Raw genomic sequence first — 18789 nt, forward strand, 5'->3', positions numbered from 1 at the left:
TCCTGCTACTTGAGTGAGAAACATTTAATATATTGGTAGGATTTCCTAGTGCAAAAAGGGTTTTCAATCTGGGGTTTCATGAATAGCTGTTTACTCATAGAAGTGTCACAATTTTGAGTAACAAAAGATTTTAGTATAGTATGACATTGACGTATGTTAAAAATATTTAAAACAATGCCATTTGAGTGTTTTTGCTGGTTACATTCTCTCAGTTGGCTTTGCTGTGAAGATATCCCGGGACATACGTAGAAGCCCTCAGGAAAAATCAATGAGCTGGATGTTGGATAGTGCACCAAAAAGAAGTAATGACAATAATGAAGCCAAAAGAATAATAAGTAATAGTCAGAGCCACGTTCTCCCTGTAAACACTGGATGTGTTTTAGGCTTGCTTGTTTTGACAGAAACTTCCACTTGCATTCTTGAGATGTTATGATAGGTAAGAAACTGCCACACTCATCTTTATTTTGTCTGTCTTTAAAGGCTTATGACGGGTTTGCCAGCTTGGGAATATCGCGATTGCTGGAGCCTTCGGACATGGTTTTGTTAGCCATCCCTGACAAACTGACTGTTATGACCTATCTCTATCAGATAAGGGCACATTTCTGCGGCCAGGAACTGAACGTGGTTCAGATAGAGGAGAACAGCAGTAAGAGCACATACAAAGTGGGTAACTACGAAACGGACACAAACAGTTCCGTGGACCAGGAAAAGTTCTACGCGGAGCTGAGCGACCTGAACCGGGAGCCCGAGCTGCAGCCACCAGACAGTGGCTTGGCAGACTTTGCCTCGCAGGACGACTCTGTGTTTGTAAATGACAGCGGCGTTGGCGAATCTGAGAGCGAGCATCAGACTCCTGATGACCATTTAAGCCCAAGCACAGCTTCCCCTTCTTCACGCAGGACTCGAAGTGACACGGATCCACAGAAATCCCAGCAGAGCTCTGGAAGGACTTCTGCATCTGAAGAAATTGGGAAGTGTAGCAGTACAGAGACAACACAAGTGCAGCCTGTGTTGGGAAGGAAAAAATTGCTGATAACTGACACTTTAGACTTCAGTGACTTAGCACATGTCAGTGATCAAAAAGAGGATATGTCTCCCACAGTTGTTTGTGAAGATAACAACAAGAAGAGACACCAGAGCTTAGACAGTACCCCTGGTTTCTCAGAGCAAGAAAAGCTGGGATGCATAGGATCTACAGAGAGCACAAGAGCAGATCCCAGTTCACCTGTCACAAAACCAAGTTTATCTCCTACTTCTAAGCCTGGATACTCCTATAATATGGATACAGATCTTGCAAAGAAACCACATGCTTCTCCGAGGCAAACAGAATCTGATTCTGACAGTGATGCCAGAACAGCTTTAAATCATGCAGATCAAACTGCAAAAACAGCCCAGGTAAGACATTTGTGAATTAGGGTGGAGGTGCTGTTCAAGTTCTTTCTCTGTGTTTGTAATTTACACCAAATCTTCAGCATAAATGGTGAACTGAACAGTGTATTTTTATTTTTGGGCAATAAATATTTTGCCTGAGAAGTAGGTGGTGCTGAAAAACAATCATTACATGAAAAATTAATTTATAGAAATTGTCCCACTGTTGATCTTTCCAATCTCTCTCCAATTAAAGAAATTTGTGTTCTCAATTATCTCAAAGATGGCTCCAAAGCTTTTGCCACTGTCTGTTGCAACTCATTTCCTTGGAGTGTTGCATACTGAAGCAAAAACTGGAAAACTATATCAGTTCATTAGGAAATGAATTGAATAAGCTTTGAATACCTTAAAATTTACTAAAGATATTTCAAAATCTTGTCTGGGAAGCCACAGAGTCTCATGAACATAGCCAGGATGATGAGGTAGAAACTCCAGACTGTTAAATTATGCTGCTTTCCATTGAGTGGCCTAAGGCATGTTACTTCACCACAATGTCATTTTCCTTTCTATAAAGATAACAGTGTATGCCCACCTACCTTGCAGATTTATTGTGAGAATGGAAGTTGAATATTACATATATGCTGAGTATTATCAATAAATCATATCATCATAAAAATATGTAAAACATGTTATCACCTCCACTTACAAAAATGCCAAAGCAGGCTTATAATTTTACCCCTGTGAAGTTTTCTTGAATTTGGGCTTTGTGCCATTAGCTCTGGTAAGAAAATAATATATCCAGTCTTTTGGTAGTGTGAATTGCTTCAAATATTTTTATGGGTTTTTTTCCTGAGTAAGCACCATAAACATAATATTATTGCAAGAGAAGCAGTCTATAGATGAGTGACAATGGCCAAATATTGGTTCCAGAGCCAGCTAATTTCTTTCCTTTAATCAGTGAAGTCTTGTGAGGTTTCTTTTCATCATCATCATCGTCATCATCATCTTTGTGTACTGGATGAGAAAGGAGCTTGGCCCATATAGAATAAAAGAGCAGGAGGAGACATGAAGATTTTCATGGACAAGGGTGTAACAGGCCAAGAAAAATCAAGAGTTGGCTTTAAAGGCAGTTCTTTGTTGTTAATTATTGGTGCATTTGCACATGGGCTCCCTCTGAACCTACACCCAGTTGTTGGTTAGAGTCAACCACCTCCATTTCCACGTGGTTGTTGTAGGTAACACCTGTCCCAGCCCTAGCCATGTAAAGGCCTAGAGATGCATTTTCCCACTCTCCATAGTTGCCCTTGACTAGGAAACCAGCCCTTGGGAGTGTGTCTGCCTGGGAGCTGCTCATGTCGTCATGTTGCCTGTGCAGAACCCCCTTTTGCTATTTCTGCTCTGCAAATGTGCTCCTTTGTATGAAGAGGGGACTTTGTTGTGCATATTTATAAATTCAGTAGAAGAAGATTTTTTGCAGGGTTTTTTGCCTTGTACCCATCCTCTTTGTGTTCAATTTAAGTTATGAGTGAGTGGTACCCATATAAATAGCCAACAAAGCATTTTTGTTGAAGCCATATTTGCATACATATTAAAGTAAATAAGTAAACACATAGCATGTTTGACATGGCTTCTGTGAAGCCAGCTGGGATTTTTCCACAGTTGCAGTTTAAAGGCATTAAATGTTGATAGAAATTAAGTTTTAAGGGGAAGGAAGAGAACTCCTATTTACATTATAAAGGCCTATAACTTTTTTTTTTTTTTTTTTTACATTTTGATCATCTCTTCATTTCTACAGAACGCTCTGTCACCTCATGAAGTCATAATTCATGTGGCTCCTGACCTTTATTGTATAGGAAGGCCGCTGGCTATTAACTACTGTGTAAACATTCAGTACCCTGAGGCTGCCTTGCTGTTAATTATATTTCTTTATTTTTAAGCAACGTATGTTGTCAAGACAGGAAGAACTTAAAGAACGAGCGAGAGTTCTGCTTGAGCAAGCAAGAAGAGATGCAGCATTAAAGGCAGGGAATAAACAGCTAACCAGTACCCTCATCCCAGCCCGCAATAAGCAGCTGAACGATGTAAGAAACATTGGCCAGTCTTGCAGTTTACAGAGTTAAAATGCATTGTGTGTGCTGTCGTTGGGGGGGGACGTGTCCTTGCGGAACATTTCTTCTCCGCGTTTGACGTGTCGTGTGTCCTTCATTCACTTTTAAAACCTGTTTCTCCTGATGTTATGGCCAATAGAAAGGTGCCTCCCACTTCCCTAGAAGCGGAAGTCTGGGAGCACCTTCATTGATTGGCACTGCAGTTTCTGGTGGGATGAAACTCAAACATTTCTTGTTAAACGATAGTGAGGTAATTTGTGCTATTTCTGATTACTTCTCTTTCAGTTAATGTAAATCATTTCCTTGAGCCTCTGATGTGAGCTCCTTGCTGCTTTAGAAGTGTTGTTGCAGTGAATGGAGCTGCTTGTGTCAGTCTTGTAAAAGAGTTGATGAAACGATTCCTTTTTATCACCAAAGTTGATTATGCTGGTGAGGGGGGAAAGTGGAGCTGGGGAATGAGCTCCAGTGTTGAAGCAGCTGTGGTTGCATCTCCAGTGGCTTTCATGGTGACCTGGAAGGATCCCTACTCTCTGGAGATGAAAGCTAATTAATTTTTATGCAAACCTTTGCAATGCAGGTTTTGTGATTCTAACTATTGCATGTTAGAGACTGTACTGGCAACTGAGAATGTAAATGTGACTGAAAAATAATGCTACAGAGAAAGGCTGGAATCTTTACAGATTCCCTCCTTTCAGAGCCAAGTCCTGAGAGGCAGATTCTGCTCTTTACAGGAATGGGATCATACCATCAAAAAATGAAGACAGTGATTTGCATGTTTCACTTTATTTTCTTAATTCTCTTGGATCCATGCTGGCTCTCCTTTTTTGTAGAAATTCCTCTCTGTAGACTTACACTTCATTTTACTTTGAAATATATTTGTATATGCAGACAAGTCTTATTTATATACTTATTTGTATAATGATATATAAACTTAACTTTTCTTACTTTGTTTTTTAAGTTTTTCCTGGATATGTATATTTTAGTATAAATTTCACTTTGGATTTTTTTCTAAATTACCTTTTCATAAAGAAAACACCATCAGAGGAAAATTAGTATAGGCAGCTACTCAGGCAGAAACAACTGCAATTAAAGTTGCCTAACATTTTTTATTACAAGCTCCTATTTTCAAAAGTTTTACAACTTTGCTAGTATTTCATTGTTTGAGCTGAAATCTTCCCTGTCAGCTCTTCTGCCCCAGGGTAGTATTTTTAAATATTTTTTTTAATGCCAAAAAAATCCCTGTTCAACTCTTTTTCTGTATTAGATTGGACAAAGCATTGTTTTACTCATATTAAAAATAGATAAAATTCAGAAAGATGGTCAGATTCCCTTGAAAAATCTGTTCAAAACAGTCATGTTAATACCACAGTCCTGTCAGAGAGCTTTGAAGATCAGAAAAGTTCCTAAGTGTCGGTCAAAATTGTCTGCATGGACACTGCCCAGCAAGATCATCTTTTACCATTGCTCTCCTACGGATCAAAGTCCCTCCTGATGCAGGTCATAGTATTGGGAGGCAAAACTTTCTCTTTTAGACTCAAACTCTTGATAATGAAATCCAAACAGGAATAAAAGGAGCTGCCCCAGTGACATACAGAGAAAAGAGGTGCCTTGGGTAGGTGGAAATGGGAAGTTAGACAATAATGAAGATGGTGTCCAGGCCATGAAAACCAGCTGAAGGGCAGGAGATGGTGAAGGGTTTTCAGGGTGAGAGTTAGGACTGTAGTTCAGGCAGCCAGATTACCCATGGGACCTTACTTCATTTGTTACAGAAGCTGAAAAATGAATTAGAAACCGGCAGGAAGGGGAAGGGCAATCTTTTAAGGCAGCTTGGCATAGCCAGAGTTTCTTACTGCCTCCATCTGAAGCTCAAGGAGAACTGTCCTGGAACCATGAATGGTCCTGGCCACTCTGAACAAACTGTAGTGGGCACTCTTGACTTGAGTTGATTGTCACATAAGAATGGCAAAAGCCCCTCAGCTCTGAAGTGTGTTGTGGAGATGTGATTTGGAGACTCTTACAGTTGGTATATAATAATATACATTATATAAAGCTGTGTATAGCATAGATGTATGTTATTTACATATCCCTACACATGCAATATTCTGAAAGAGAGTGCATGTGTGCGTCAACATCTATAGGTATATGATAAAACAATGATTTCTGTTTTCCTTTAACACACTTGATATTAGTAGAGATGAGGCATTTCCATTTGATGTAGTTCTGCCAGTTTTCTACAGGTCATTGCTCATTTGATTGTTCGCATATAGCACAGGCTTATTTCTATTCATGGCTTTTTGGTCATTAAGGTTAATAATAAGAACTTTGACTCAAAGCAGTGTTGTATGTGTCAGTGTGCAGTAATGTGTAGTAGTGTGTTATCCAAATGAGAGTTGTGATAATGAGAATAAGCATTTAGTAGTGGAAATTGGACAAGGCTCATTTTCAGGATGGATTGAGATTCAAAAGAAAATGGTTTAAAACAGGAAGATCTAATTTTAAATAAGAAAACTTTGAAGAGATAGTTCAGGGACAATACTTTTGAAAGTAACTCTTGAAGTTTGCAATTGCACCTTCTTTCATACCTTCTCAGAAAGAGCTTTAAGCATGCTAGTCTTTCAGGCTGTGCTCTGTCAGTCACCCCAGCTAAGCAAAGCCTGTGGAGTCATTAGTGACTTTAGAAAAGTCTCATCTCCTAGGCCTTGCTGTTTCCACTTTCCATGTGTCATGTGAGAACCAGGAGTTCCAGCTTTCCCAGTGTCCAGGTGAGAGCAGCGTTCAGTGCGTGGGGTTGGACAGTGTCCACGGTGAGGACGGGATGTGGTGCTGCTCAGGGTCAGCAACACGGAGGAAATTTCCAAATCCCTACCATGGCCATAAATACAGGTTTATTTGGTGTGTCCCCACCTGACAGTGTTCCTCTTTCTCCTCTAAGCACGGAGCACATTTCTCATTTCTCCCATTTCTTCCCTCCTTCCAGCATGGTAGAGGTTTTTTCAGTGTTATGTCTGCTTATTTGGTGCTTCTCAGAAGCCTTCAGTCTCAAGCTGTATGCATGCCAGACGGCATGGGGAGGTATGTGTGCAGGTATTTGAAGTTTTAAGAGGAGACTGCATTGATCAGAACCTCCTTGAAATCATGCTCATGGTTTGGGAAGATCATAGCTGTGTCATTAAAATTGATGCAGCCCTTTGGAGACTGGAAGAATTAGCTTAAGAGCTCTGTGAACAGTTACTGATCCCCTCATGGATCCCTTTCTCTATGGTAGATTTATAAACAACTCAGCCTTTCTGCTTGCTTTCTTGATGTATGTGTGCATGTGGTGACTCTTTTACGAGATGCTTCTGTCATTTGCAATCTGATATAGCAGCTGTAATCACTTAGCTTTTAACCAGGAGAGCCTTTTTATTAGCTTACTCATTTTTATTTAACTTGCCTTTTCTCATGGTGAATATCACAGGGCTAGAAGGGACATATCTGCTCCCACCAGATGCTGTAAAATATCAACCTGCAGTGATGGTTGTTAGCAGCAGCAGCATGGCTGGAATGTGATGTTGGAAAGGTGAGGAGATTGGAGCTGGACTATGCAACCTATGCAGCAAAGTCACAGGCTAGAGTGACCACAATGAGTGGGAAATATTCAGAAGTCATGGCCCTAAATGGCCTTCTAGGGAGGGGAATCCTCATCTGCAGAACATGGGGTGGAATCTCTAATTCCTGAATCTCAGCATAACTCTGCTGTCAGCAAATATCTGTAAAGGCCGTTGGCAAAATCTTCTTATTTTCTTTTAGTGACTGGGCCACATAAAGAATGGAAATTTACTGCAGCTGCCATTTACTCTCCAAACTCAAATGGCTATGGTTATGGAGTCAGCATGATTACAGAGAATGGAATTAGGAGTTAAGAAATGCACAGGCAACTTTAATTAACCTCCTTTGTGTATATGCATTATGATGTAGTCTTTAATTATGTGATCACATACTATTTTCCCCAAAGCAATTGTGTCTCATTTTCCTCAGAGGATAGAGGTGATGTAGAAGAAGGCTGTTTGTCCAGAGGACCTCTGTGCTTTTGATTGCAGAAATTGGAAGGTGTACGACAAACGAAGCAGGGACTGCAAGGAGTGAAAAGATGAGGTCATGGTTAAGGTGCTTGAAAAGAATTAAACGTATTTCTGCCTTTACCTGAGTTCCTGATCAGTGCCACTAAATCTTTTGAGCCAAACATCCTCCAGGTGGTCACTATTTGTGTGTCCTTCCTTTCTGGATTGCTTTGAGGCAAAGGTTTGATTTGCAGATACATTAAGCATCCAGATCTGTCAGGTAAATCAATTGGAGTTGTGCTTGAGACATATAAAGGGCTGTATGAAAGCTTAGTATACTGAAAAAAAATCCAAGTAATAGGCTTCCCAGAGCAAGCACCCAGTGATAGATCCTTTTAGCTGGATCTCTCCGTCTCAGTTCTCATCAGAAGAGCAGGGTAATAACTCCTCCACGGCTTGTTGTGAGAAGGCAATGTGATTAATGCTCTTGAGGCTCTTAAATACCATAGAGGTGGGCACTGTAGAAAGAAACCAAGAAGTTAACAATTCTGTCCTCAGAGCAAGATTTGAATATTGTGGTGTATATAATAATGCTATGTATTGATGGGCCTGCATATTGAACAGTGAAAATAAACCAAAGGACTTAACACCACTGGGTAGAGCTCAGGTCTGGGCTGAAGACCAGGAGATAGTGAAAGTAAAAGGTGGTGCCACAATAAGACTTTGTTTTAGAGGCTACAAAGCAGGATGAAAATTAGGATTATGCCCACTAGCTTTATTTCTGGCATCCCCTAAATCCTGTGTCAAATTCTTCTAACTTGTTTTTGTAAGGTGGACAGCTTTAGCGGGGAATGCTGTATCTAATGGAATTCATGAAAAATAGGGCTAATCTGGCAAAGGATGTGCTTTTCTCCCTACCAGGGGCTACAGATAGTTTCTGAAGTTATCTGGATTTTGCATGAGCTAAGGGTTCCACCTTGGTGAATTTAGGTGCAGGACTGGGCCACCTATATATGGATTTGGCCAAAAATTTTGCATATTTAGGATCTTTCTCGATTCTGGGATGCAGGAGTTCAATAACATGATACCTGGAGGGAATCAATCTGTCTTCTGCCTTTTGTGAAATAGGAAAATAGTCATTCTTTTTTCAGAACAGCATTCAAGTACAACTACACTAAAAATTGTGAGGGACTCCATTTGAACACTAAGAATTTAAAATAAAAAAAGAATAATACAAACTGACTTGGAGGGGGGGTGGTTTGGAGAGTAATTCTGAGGCTGCTGCTGTGCTTAAGTGCAACTGTTGCTACCCTGCTTTCTGTACAGAGAAAGATTTGGGTTTAATTATCTCTGGTACCATTATTTTATATTTATTCAAGTTGAATGGCAGCAGTAGCTGCCTCAATGTGTATATATTGAAAATAAAAAAGAAAGATTTGAAAGAGCAGTGCCAATTACGTTTAACTCTTTCAGTAGATTTTGCAGATACAAAGTACTTGACCAAAAAAACTGTTTCCTCCAAGCGAACACAGTGCGCAGAGGGCAGAGGAATGGCTGTGCTGTGAGATTGTTTCTCCTTGCTCAGAATACTGCTTTTTATTGCTCCCTTGCTCAAAGGACTTGTTGCAGCTGTATCTAATTCATTTTTAATAAGCTCTTTCTACTTCAGGTGTCAATCTGTTGTGCCCATTACTTTTCATTTTCATAAATATTTGAGTGCAGAATGATAACTTTTTTTTTTTTTTTTTTTTGCGTGCACTGGACTAGTGGAAATGGAAGTTCTTTTTAGAAAGGCTTCAGAAACTGACAGAATCTGAAAGGAGATGAGTTTTTATGATCTTTAATTTTGGTTGCATACATTTGCACAGATACCAGATATGCTAACTGCAATAAAATAAAAACAAAGCATTATTTTAAATGCTCAGAAAAAAACCACTTTAATAAATTATCCCATTTATTGATTGTGTCTGGCAATAATCTGCTGCTCCTCTGAACTAATGAAGTCCAAACTGTCCAAACTTATCTCCAGTAAGAAAACTGTAGCCAGCATGGAATTGTACTGAAAACAAATTCTGAGTAGACAGCAAAAATAGAATATTTCAATTTGATTGAAAGGTGCCTTAAACTCAAGGTAGAAATGTGAGTGTTCTTTCCTCCAATTATATTTTCAGGTTCTTGAAAATGAGTACAAAATAGCTTCATTTAGTATTTTTCTGTGTCAAACCAGAATCCCTACTTCTGCTGCATTAGGAAAGGTATCCAGTTCACTGCTGGATTTTTTGAAGTCTCCTCAGTTGGAAAATAAATGTCTGTAATTGAGGTGGTAATGTTAATTCATTAAAGGAAATACTTTCAAGTTATTCCTATCTTGTTTTTCTTTAAAAAAATAGATTAAAAAACTGATCTTTATTAATTAAACATCTAGCATGAATTTATTGAGGTGTAGGACTTTGCAGGTGGCAACCTTGGTCTTTTAATATTAATTGGAAAATATTGATTGAAAAAAGACTAGTCTGTCATGCTGATAATTGCAGCCAGATTTAGATATGATCATTAGATCTTCCCAAGATTATAAAGAAGGCGTTACCATCTAATTGGTAAAAAGATTGAACATTATTTTGGTAATCCCTGAGCTTTGGTAACTTATTCCCTGTTGTTCATTTATATGTCTTGCCTGTATGCCACTATAAAGTGGTTAAGTATGGTGTAAGCTGATAAGACTGTGCCATAGAGTATTTACATTTCATGAGCATTCCAAGTTTTATAGTTGTTTTAAAAATATACTTTTCCCTTAACTGGGGGTTAGACCTGCTCACTGAACACTTCAAACCCACAGCTGACCTGGTGTTTACTTCTTTATAGTGACACGCTAAGGTTGAGATAGTCTGATCTCAGTTCCTTGATGGCAGGAACAAGCAACTTGTTTTATTTAATGTTCCTCAATACATGAAAAATAAAAATAATCTGTAACTTTCCAAAAGGGTTCTACATCTTTTGGCTTCATATTTGGTCTGTTTAAGCACTTTCTTACTATAAAGTTGTGATATTTCACTGTACAAAAATATTGCTGTAGACAAGTCCATGACATAGCCAGGAAAATAAATCAATTAGAGCAAGTAAACTAATTTTTAAGAAGAATTAGTATGCACCATCAGTTTTATAGCAGGAAGGATTTCCTGGATAAAGCATAACCTTTGATAATGCACGGCAAATGTTAGCAGTTACAGTTTAAGATACAAATGCTTGAGCTTCTCAGCTGATTTTTATTGCTGTTATTTCTATAAGATGTATCTCTTTACACCAGTTAAGGATCTGGCCTAAATGTATAAATTTATTTATTATGTGGCTGTAAATTCAAGGTGCTGCACAGTCTGCAGCCGTACCACTAACTCGCACGCTGATAGAAAATAAGCTGGCAGTTTATTAATGGAATTTTAAGATCATCTGAACAAAATTGGTTCCTAAATTGTAGCGTCTTCTATTCATTTATAAATATTAGCAAAAAAAGAAACAAAAAGTCTCTGTTTCAGAGCTATCCCTTTGTGTGCAGAGTGAGACCCGGGTTTCTCAGCCCCTGGAATGCTCTTTTTCTATCGCTGCTAATAGCTGTGGACGTTTTCCGTGTGGATGTTCAGTACACGGTGTTGTGAATCCCAGGATGATATCGCCATTACTTAGAGCTGTATTTTGCATTGCCTATTCTGTGATTGCTCAGCATGCACAAGGGTAGAGTTAAAATCTTTATTCATTTCATTTAAAAATGTTTCTTTTGTTCTCCTTATCGTGTTCTGGCTTTCCCAAGGATATATGCCTTGAACGAAAAGTCACATGTGCATTACTAATTGTGTGCCATTGTATTTACAGTTCCTAGTGGTGGCACTGTGAAGCTACTAATTCTTTTGCTTCACTTGATGTAAAATAATCTGAGTGTCTTTGATAGCAGTGAAACAGTATTAATTGTTTTGTACATTTCTTGGTCACTCTTCTTAGGTGGTCTTCATAATCTATTAGAACTTTCAGCCAGATTTTTGTAATGTCATGCCTCCAGCAGTGATTAAATTGGTAATTAATGAACAGTCCTTGGCAACATAAACCACATCCCGTTAATTTTCCCTTTTGAGTTTTTCGAAGTTGTCGTCTCTGTCAGAAAGCATTGCGCCACCTTGCTACGGCCCCTTGGCATGGAACCACGGCGACGGGATTTTTTGCAGCCATTAGTAGATCAGAGCAGTAATTTCACAGTATTTTGGTCAGGGTAATTATAGTACCAAGTACCGAGTAGAGTTGGGAATTCACACAAGAAGTCCAGAAATACCAGGTGAGCTTCCTTGTGTTCACTGGGACGTTATGATTAGTTTAATTGGGCTTTGTTTGATTTCAGCCGCGGAGACTCTTTGTGCCACGGCACTGCAGCCACTTTCCACTTTAGTGTTTCTGACCTGCATTGACAGGAACTGGTGCAAAAATGAGCTCTTTGAAGTGGGACTCTTTGGAGAGGACACTGAAAAAGGGGAAGAGTGATGTGTAAGTAGTGTACTGTAGCAAAGCGCGACACCAGGCCAAACACCCTGCGCTTTGCGGGTGATGTGATTCAAATTCTTTCATATTTTCAACCAGAACAGATAACATTTCTGCTAAATCTGTGCAAATCTCGAGTAAATTACTGCATTTAAAAACACAATCTGTTTTTAATCGCTGGCTTTTACGTAGCACCTGCTGTTCTACCTTCCTTTGAAGATACAGTTGTTTCTCTCACCAGAAATTCTGTGAATCGTCTATTTAGTCCTGCAAACAAATCTGGGCGAATGCATTAATGAGACTGCAGCTGCACTTAGCAGTTCACATGTCACAAAATAGTAGGTAAAGGCATTCATACTTGAGTGACTGACTATAGGTGTAGTGGCCTTCAGCAGTACATTGTGCACATTAAACTTTAAATAGTCACTTGCCTGTTGGCTTCTGAATGAAAGGACTGTCACTGGTCACTTCTCCTAAAGCCTTAATGAAACCAAATAGTTTGCTACGAGTTTGGGCCTAACCATTGGGGTGTTTCATGCAGTCTTGTCAGTTGATGTTCATGAATTGACTTGAACGAAGATCAAAGTGTTTCTCAAAATGGAGAAGCGGGGAGAGAGACAGCTCCTTCAATTGCACCACAAGAGCTAATCAAGCCATCAGTTCTTTATGCACTCTGCGTGCCTTTAGAATTTAATACCCAATGGTTTGTCAGGACAAATTGAAATTCGGGGGTTGGCGGGGAGCGGGGGGGAGGTGGGGAACGTCCCTCCTCGGCCTGCTGAAAATAAAATAAGCGCTTCACTCTTCTGGAGGATCGTTTCGATAAATTTTATCATTTAATGTAAAACTGCAATGTTGATTAAACGTTTGGGGTTGAAAAAAGGAAGTTACGGCGAAGGATTCAATGCACCTTAGCCCTGAGTAAAGATTCAGGTTCAAAGTGAAAGAGAAACTAAACTCGGGGTGATTTTTTTGTTTCTTTGATTGCTAATGAACTTTTTTTTTTTTTTTTTTGCCGAGACATTTTAAATTGGATTCAGAAGATAGATTTTTGAGTGTCAGTTAAAACAAAGTCATGTGAAAATGCCTCTCTTTCTGCCTCCCTCCCCTTCTCTCTTTTTAATTGATATGATTTAGGCAGAGGAAAATGGTAAGGGGGATTTTTCTATTGCAGAAGCAATTTTTAAGGGATTTAGTCTTATTTAGCCTGAAGGTCTTCACACTAATGAGAGCACTTAAGTTACGTCCAGGCGTTGATTAGACAGCTCATCTATCAACTGGAGCATGAGAATTTGTATTTTAGGTACCTTTTATACATTATAAAATTTTTTTTATTACTTTAGACTTTATTTTCTACAAATCTTTAATTGCCTTCTTTCACATGCAAGGTGTCTGTAACTCAGCTGACAGAGTACAAATGCAAACAGGGAAATACTCAATCGTTTGATGTTGAGTACATTTTGATACATTTTGATATTACCGAAATTTTGACAATATTGAAACTGTATCTGTAGAAATTTGCGTTCTGGATGCAAATTGCTACCAAGATACATTCCTTAAACCACCACAACCTCCCTCTAAGTCTAAATGCATTTATTCAGAAATCACAAAATTGTATATGTATTTTTAAATGCCCAGCTACTCCCCCCACCCCCAAATTGTGAATGCTCTCTCTACCTGTAGTTTTTTTGCCATGTTTAAAACACAATAGCATCTTAATTATTTTCTGAACCATTCTGAAAAGTACAGCTTTTGTAACTTTTTGACATTTCAGGTTTAAAAAAAATTAAAACGTTGCCACCAGCTTGCACTATGAGCAGCCTGTAATAACAGTTAAAAAAGCTTTCTGAACTATTTGACAAGATTTCTTAGTGCTGAGGCCATATGCTGTAGCCTTTAAGCTATTTCTTCCTATCAGTTTCATTATCACCTGCCTCTGAGTCTCCAATATCATCAGTAAGCACATGCAGAATCATAATTATGCCATGTACAAGTTCTTTGATAACATGTACAGTTTTCTTCTTAATTCTTTATCAAATGCATTGATCGTGGCATGTGTGCATTGATCCAGGTCCACCATCTGGCTGTGTGTGATAAGCACAGTGGCATCTTTGCATTTCCACTGTCATTCATTGCGCTACAATTTGGCTGCAGGGGAGTAGTGGCTGGGATTAGCCCTGTTCTGCTACTTACTTGCATTTTAAGTTGACACCTCTACAGCGGCTCAGACCACATTACAAACTGAAACACATACGCACGACTTAGTGATGTGACACTCCTCAATAAGCTTACTCCACTAGCTACTCAACAATCTGTAATTGGATTTGTAGGAATAACAGCAAAAGATTTCCTAAGAATTGCTGGGGACAGAAGGTGAAGTTTTCTCATTATTGGCAAAAGGCTAGGTATAGATCTTAGGCGATTGGTATTTTCCATTAAAAAAACCTGCCAGCAGTTTGCAGGACTTTTTAAAAAAAACAAACCACCAGCAAAATAGGGTCCAGGGAGATGTAGGGTTTGCACTTGTTCTTTTCATTCTCATCACATAGAAGCAGACAGGGATCTCGTTACCCTCCCCCAAAAATTGAGAGAAGCAGGGGGGGGAAGGAAAACCAACTTTCGGAGGCTCCCTGCAGCCCGCTGGCTTTGTTCGGCTGGGAGTGACCCGGGAGCATTCCTCAGGAGGGCACGTCCCCTCCCTTGGCGCGGGGCTGCCCGCCCGAGGAGGAAGCTTCCCAGGATGGCAGTCTGAGAGATGCTGCTCTCCAGCTTACGCATCCCATACACTTGCCAAAAGTCTTTGTTTCATAACACTACCTTTTTTTCTTTTTTTTTTTTTTTTTTTCTTTTTTTTTTTTTCTTTTTTAAATTATCAAGTCAAGTTTACACAAGAGAAAATCCCTTAAGTGGAGCTCGACGAATGTTGACTCCTACAATGAGTAAGCAGCTTTCTTAACTTCTGTCTGTAACTCAGCTGTGGAAAGGCACAGAAAACTCCATCTTTAGCCCGTTCATCTCGGATCAGACGTCCTGCCCTGTCTGGATGATGGCACTATTTTAGGATATTTCTGAGTCTGCATGCTTCAGCCCCTCTTTGGGGGTCATGCCAATAGCGCTGACAGTCACGATGACAGGCAGAACAAGCTCATGGATCCCAGCACCTTAGGTGATTGTTGACCTTAATTATACTTCCTGGAAGGGGGAGAGCACAAACTTGCCTAAGCGGGGAAAATTCCAGGAAAGAAATTAGTGGAGGCCTTTGTCTCTGCTTTTGGTTTAGGTCAACTTTCTCCGTGGTGTTTCCTGGGAGCCCTGTGGTCGGCAGGGCTGCCCTCGCAGGGTTCTCTGGGAGAGCAGCTCGCGCTCTGCACCAGCGCGAGCGAGCGACGACAGAAGGAAAACACAAGGTGTTTTTTGGAATTGGGGATCTCAGCCTGCCCCTGAAACTTGCCGTAGAGCCAAGTGCAGTGTGAAACAGACGAGATCACCTCTGTCACAGAGATGTGCAGCTCCGAAATGGTTAAATGGGTTAAATCTTATTTATCTGAATAGAACTTGGGGGCTGTTTAGCAGAATGCTCCAGCACAAATACCTGTGGTTCACTTTGACGTTACAATTTTTTTGTTGGTTTCTTTACTTATAAATACTTGAACTGTTAGACCTTTTACTTTTTTCTCTGAGAAAGATGTATTTGTACCAGATTAGAAAAGCTAAACTGTTTCTTTACATTGAATAATCAGCCTGTCATGACAAATCTATCTACTTCTGCATGAGTAGGTGCCAGTTTGACTAGCTTCTTTTAGGCTCACACTGGGTTTTAAGCTGGATCCGTGTGCATGACTGGCAGTGCATTTGTTGGACCAGATCTAAGGAGCCAGAGAGCGTTCAGCTCCTTTTTGCCTACAAAAGAGCAGCCAGACAACCAGCAAGAGGCCTTGGATGTAGCACAAGGTGATACTTACTTAGTCAGACATTCTTTTTTTCAAATATTTTTTTTTTCCATTCAGTAAACTAAGAGTTTTTCAGTTTCACAATGACACAAGGAATTAAATTATCAGTGGATTGTTTTTCTACAGCCACCGTTCTTCACACAGAAATAGTGTACTTAGTGAATTGTAGGTTTTCCAGAACAACATAAAATAATTTTTAAAATTAAAAAATAAAAACAGACTAAATTGCTGGCTACTTCTTTAAAAATGCCTCCTTAGTTTAAGGAGATATTTTCCATTTTACAGCCACACCACCCCATTTTATTGTGAATTTTGGGAGCTTCTTTTTCTTAAGGGGGACAACTTTGTTAAGATATTGTTTGTGATTCTTCTGATTTTAGACTTTGAGCTACTTCTGTGTTCATTCTGTCTTGTTTCATCAGTGTATCTGTGCCATAGCTCCTAAGCCAATAGCTACTTAAGCAATTTGATACTTTTTGTGATATGCATTCATGAAAAAAATATTTTCAAGCTACATGCAGTTTATGGATAGTGAGGTAGCTGATGTAGACACCAGGCAGAAGGCAGAAAATACCCAAGATGTTTATGTCTGTCTTTGCTTACCACCTCCTACGATCTGAATAGCCACAGAAATCCAAAGCCACTTTTGTTTATGCCGAGTGTTCCTTGCTTAGCAATCCATATTTTGCTCACTACCTGTGTATTTTGAGCTGTTCCGAAGCAGTGGTAGAGACCAAACATAAATGTGATCCCCAGGGTGATCAGAGATTTAATCTGACCAGATGGGACAAACTTGAGAAAGATTTTGACTTTCCACTCTGTTTTGCAACAAGAAAGGCTGTTTTTTTTTTCTCCCGTCCTTTCTTTGTTAGCAAAGGCAGAGATCAGGCCATCCCCAGAGGAATGAGCAGGTGTGGCCATTTACAAGCATGTCTGGTTATATTATAAACCAACATAAGAAAAGTTTGAAATGGTTTGAAAAGATCTGCTAAACAGTTTTAATGTTTCATCCCAAATCCTATTTACTCAAACAAGAGCCGATCAAGGTCACAGTACAACCCAGCCTGCTCAAACCTTTAAAGCTCGTGTAATTTTATTTATTTTTATTTATTTATTTATTTTTTTTATTCTGTCTTCTCTTCTAACTGAATAGGTACATTTTGGTAATCCTTGCCTCTGGACAAGCACAGAAGTCTTTCTTTCTGAATGGCTAATAACAGAGCCGTTCTTCCTGTCTAATGATGAAAGAGGTGGCAGTCAGGTTCTTTCTCTTAGATGTACTGTGCACTCACGGCTGACCACGAACCATTTTGAAACCTCCAGCTTCAGGAATCGCTCCCTCTCATACAATTCTGGTTTGATTTTGTTGCTGTGGGTTATAAGTACATTCCCAAATTTTTTAAATTTTACTTTTGTCCCCCAGTTTATGGGCACAGTAAAGAATTTACCTTTTAAATGTCAAACAAATGCAGTTCGCCAGATTAATTTTTCTTTAATATAGTGAAAGGATGATACATTATCAGAATTCGGGTGTAAAGTCAGTTTGGATCCTCCCAAAATTCTACCAAAGGAGGACTGATAATCCCTGGCAAAGGTTTTGTGTTTTTTTTTTCTTTTTCATATAAGAAGATTGCAAAATTTTTAGTCATTTAAGGAGACGGTTTTAAGGGGGTGTGGGGTTTTTTTTTGCCCTGAAAGACTCCACCACTCAATATTTTCCTGAGTTGGGCAGCTCTCAGCTGGCTGGGTAATGATCTCAGAAACTGCCCTGCCAGTGTTTCACATTTGAATTCACCTTCCCAAATCCACGGCATAATTTTTGGCCAAAGTAATGTCAGTCACTGCCGTCTGCGGCGAGTACAAACAGGACCCCCTAATGGCAGCCATTTTTATTTGTTTCTTAAGATCCAAAGGCTGCTGAAAGAACAATTGGATAAAGTTGAGGATTGGAGAAGCTTGATTTTCTTGTTCCAGTGAAATGAAACTCCCGTCCTTTTTTTTCTTCCCCTTTCCCTTAAAAGCCGGAGTCAGCTAGGGGGTTGTAGCTGTGTCAAAGCCGTTGGGATGCCACTGCTGATCACTTTAATTACTAGGACTAAGGAGGATAAAATTAAAAGTAGCACCATTGAAGCAGTGGAAGAAAGCTTGCCGAGATGTCAGTGAACTGTGAAATATAAAAATTGCATACCAATACATTTTTATAGGAGGGAAACAAGGAATTACATTACTTATTCGTGAAGAGTTTGTCCTTAAATAGTGAAGTTTTCCTCACTGTGCATCTGCATGGCAGATCTTTAAACCATTACAAAATAGTTGGGGGGAAATAACAAAGAAAACTGTAATGTCTCTGGCATGTCAGATTCGTGTCAGAGGGTGGAAGATTTTACCGAGTTTTCTTTTCAGCTGTACAGGGAAAAATAAGTCACTGGATGTGTGTTTGCTTGGTCCTTTCTTGGTGCAGTGCTTCTTTTCATATCTCCTGGGTTGTTTTATTGTTTTTATTTTTTTTTTGTTCATGCCTCTGTACCTCTCTCAAGTGCTTTCCTTTCCAAATTCCAGCTTGAAATGCCATTTAACTATTTTTCTGTACCTCAAAACTTAATCTATCTACTTTTTCAGCTCTCAGTTTCATTGCTCCTTCTTACCAGTGATTCTTCTGCCAAGCTCAGTAACCGAGGGTTCAAATACCTGAATTGAATTTAAGCAAGAACTAGGCTGGTTTTTTCCCTTATCCGCTGGTGATGATTGGCTTAATCAGCACAAACACAAGCCACCATAATCTGTGTTTGCTTGGAGATCCCCAGG

General features: G+C 39.4%; 1 protein-coding gene across 31 annotated transcripts in view; it reads left to right on the top strand.

Annotated features, from left to right (window-relative positions):
• The window catches only part of EHBP1 (EH domain binding protein 1), a 207745-nt gene that overhangs the window by 132924 nt on the left and 56032 nt on the right, over window positions 1–18789 (top strand). For 23 of the 31 annotated variants that reach the window (XM_086879111.1, XM_086879112.1, XM_086879114.1 and 20 more), the window contains 2 exons: window positions 481–1395; window positions 3306–3449. In XM_086879111.1, coding sequence (XP_086735237.1) covers window positions 481–1395; window positions 3306–3449 — 1059 coding nt within the window. The remainder of the gene's footprint in view (window positions 1–480; window positions 1396–3305; window positions 3450–18789) is intronic. The other 8 variants (XM_086879132.1, XM_086879133.1, XM_086879143.1 and 5 more) reach the window with 1 other exon arrangement.

This window comes from Cyanistes caeruleus, chromosome 2, assembly GCF_971803275.1.
Source record: "Cyanistes caeruleus chromosome 2, bCyaCae1.hap1.1, whole genome shotgun sequence".
Taxonomy (NCBI): Eukaryota; Metazoa; Chordata; class Aves; order Passeriformes; family Paridae; genus Cyanistes; species Cyanistes caeruleus.